General features: G+C 36.0%; 1 protein-coding gene across 1 annotated transcript in view; it reads right to left on the bottom strand.

The window, feature by feature from the left end:
- UNC13C (unc-13 homolog C (C. elegans)) overlaps positions 1-3,124 on the bottom strand; it is a 690,296-nt gene that overhangs the window by 142,363 nt on the left and 544,809 nt on the right. Inside the window, exons 20-21 of the mRNA XM_011986478.1 lie at positions 1,539-1,635; positions 735-878 (exon numbers count right to left, since the gene is read on the bottom strand). Coding sequence (XP_011841868.1) covers positions 735-878; positions 1,539-1,635 — 241 coding nt within the window. The remainder of the gene's footprint in view (positions 1-734; positions 879-1,538; positions 1,636-3,124) is intronic.

Here is a 3,124-nt window from a genome sequence, read left to right as displayed (position 1 = left end):
TGACTACTCTGAGGGTGAATTCTAGTTACTTTTCTAATATCAGGTACAATTATAATATGTTACTAAATATATTAACCTAAATATATTTACCCTGGGATTTTTAAATTCTCATATGATCCTGCTTCCCCTAAATCCTACAGAATTCCAAGAATAGTACGTGACATACTTTTTCAAACACTATTCCTAATGACCCAGTTTCATTCTTTTCTTGGCATTCACCCAAACACAGCTGCTCATCAAGAAAGCACTTAGAGAATTTTTAGAATTACTCTTCTATAGATTTCACTATATTGGGAAATTAGTATCATCCAAGAGGACTAAGAGTGTCATCTCTAAGAATGGTTTAAATAAATGATTTTTGGCTGTTATTTAATATTTTAAAAGTAGGAGGTTAGTTAATTAATGAATATGCAATTGCCAAGGCTTACTTTCAGCTAGAAAACACCACATTTGAAATGTGAGTAATTTGGAAATCTATGGTAATTTCTTCGATTATAAGTAGCTAAGTCATCGATGTGAACAATAAATGGGTTTTTAAGATGATAAATCCGTATTAAAGAAATAGGAAGTGCAGGAAATCAGATGGGAATCTTGGAAATAACTGAACTTACTAGTAGAGAATTACAAATAAATTGGGGTAGGGGTGTCAGAGAAGACTAACACCACAAAACAATAGCATTTTTTCAGATCGCCACAGACCCAGAAAAAAAGAAGACTCATTTTATTTAACCTACCTTTGCAAATCTTCTCATTAAGTGAGATAACGCTTCAGGATTAGGGCATTCCAGTTTCTTAATAATCTCAAAGCTCTGATTCAGCTGAGCAAACACATCAACCACGGAGCAAGAAAAGAGGGCATGCTCAGATGTCTGCTGGAACTGTGAGGAGAGGAGGTGAAGCCATCCCAAACAGTGCATTAGAGGGGGAATGGGAAATTCTTCATTATTTCCCATCAACAGCTGAATCTCCCGCATCATATATCTACATTTCCCAGTAATAAAATGCCTACGCACTTTAAAATCATTAATTTCCTTTGCCAGAAAGTGTGGTGGAACTAATATCACGGGGCAAGCTGCTGCTAATTGGTGTTTCCACTGCAGAATTGAGGTACTGGTTCTTTTGTATTTCATTTTCCCCACAGGCAATAGGTTAGCTTAGCAAGTCGATTGTGGCCCAAGATTTTGGGAGCTGCTGCAGAGGGACTGGGAGGATGTCTGCTCCTAATCTAGAAATCCTGGAAAAGTTCCAGGACAACAAAGATGTTTTGTACAAGCTTAGGGAACCTGTAGATTCAGATTAATGTAAGAATTAAAGAAAAACTTGGGAAAAATGGGTGACTGATTTTTTTTTTTTTTAAATAAATTTAGGCAAGTTTCTAGGGTTCTGACCAGACCATTGAAATTGTGTTTTACATTAATTTTGGTCATTGGGGAATGGAAACAATTAATAACGATGAGTCTAATAATTCCCATTAGGTTAAAAGTAAGCAATGTGACTGAATCATGGCAATGAACATTCTGAAGGTGATTTAAACTCACTCCATCTTTTTTGTCTCTTCCCAGTGCTCCATGAAGGAATTCCATCGACACATCTTCGTTTTCATCTAGCCACTGCATGACAAAAGGTTCAAACCACCTGTAACAAATTAATAATGTTACCTACCACAAAGGACATCATTTGCATATAATTAACAGGAATGCTGCTCTTTTTGTATATGAGAGTAATTCAGAATCAACAACCTCCTTTCATTCTCTCTTGCAGTAAAGGTTTTAGAGACATTTACCTGTTCTCCATCAAATCAATCTCCTCCTCTTTACCTCCAACCTCTACCCAGTCTTGGTTCTTCCCATGCTGTCTCAAATATGGTTAGTTTCCCATAGCTACTCTGTAATTCCCTTCAAAAGTCAAACTCTTGTAAAATGTAGACCTTGTGTGCTCTCTTCCCTATCAACCCATTTATTAATTTTTTAATTCTTTGCCATTGAGCTTCTACCCATTCACATTAATCTGTAACTGATCCTGGGTGCTTACCTCGGACTTCTTAGTTATCATCTATAATCTATGGACAATTGATTTTTGGAAATTGTTTAAGATATTTTTTCTCCATTCTGAGCATAAATTCTTTTTTCTGTATGTATGCCCAGTTGATCTAGCACCATTTATTTAGAGCACCATTTATTCCCCCACTGCATTGAATTTGCATCTTTGATGTAAATCAGGTAATGCCATACACGTGAATTGGCCTCTGGACTATTTTGTTCCCTTGGTTCATTTGTTATGCACTGATATGGTTTGGATCTGTGTCCCCACCAAACCTCATGTCAAATTGTAGTCCTCAATGTTGAAGGTGGGGCCTGGTAGGAGGTGGTTTGATCATGCAGGTGGAGTTTTTATGAATAGTTTAGAACTATCCCCTTGGTGCTCTTGTGATAGTGTTTGAGTTCTCATGAGATCTGGTTATTTAAAACTATGCTGCACATCCCGCCTCACTCTCTCTTGCTCCTGCTCTCCCAATGTGAGATGCCCCACTCCCCCTTTGCCTTCTGCCATGATTGACAGCTTTCTGGGAGCTTCCCAGAAGCAGAAGCCACTATGCTTCTTGTACAGCCTGTAGAACTGTGAGCCAATTAAACCTATTTATTTTTATTTTTATTTTTTTACCTAGACTCAGGTATTTCTTTATAGCAGTGTGAGAATGGACTGAGAAACGCATTAACATGACACTCTCTTAAGAACTCTATCTTATTAGATAACCAATAATGTAGTTCACCAGTTTGTAGATTGCCTTTGTATTTTTAAGCACTTTGCATTTCTACGTGCATTTTAAAAATCTTGTCATTTTGCACAAAAATATCTCTTGAAATGTGCATAGGGTTGCATTGAAACTGTAGGTCCATGTGGAGAATTACTATCTTTATAAATTACTATCTTTATAATAATGCATCTTTTTAGGAATGTTACATATTTCATTTAGTTCATCTTAAATTTCTCTCATAATATTTTATAGTTGCTTGAAAAGATGGCTTGTATGCCATTCATCACATTTATTTCTGGTGATTTTAATGTTATTTAAATGGTATAATTTATATATAATTTTCCAATTGTGGCTATAATACAGAACTTT

Source organism: Mandrillus leucophaeus, unplaced genomic scaffold (genome assembly GCF_000951045.1).
Source record: "Mandrillus leucophaeus isolate KB7577 unplaced genomic scaffold, Mleu.le_1.0 Scaffold108, whole genome shotgun sequence".
In the NCBI taxonomy this organism is placed as follows: domain Eukaryota; kingdom Metazoa; phylum Chordata; class Mammalia; order Primates; family Cercopithecidae; genus Mandrillus; species Mandrillus leucophaeus.
Note: the sequence above shows the minus strand (reverse complement) of the source record. Positions and strands in the feature narration are given on the sequence as shown.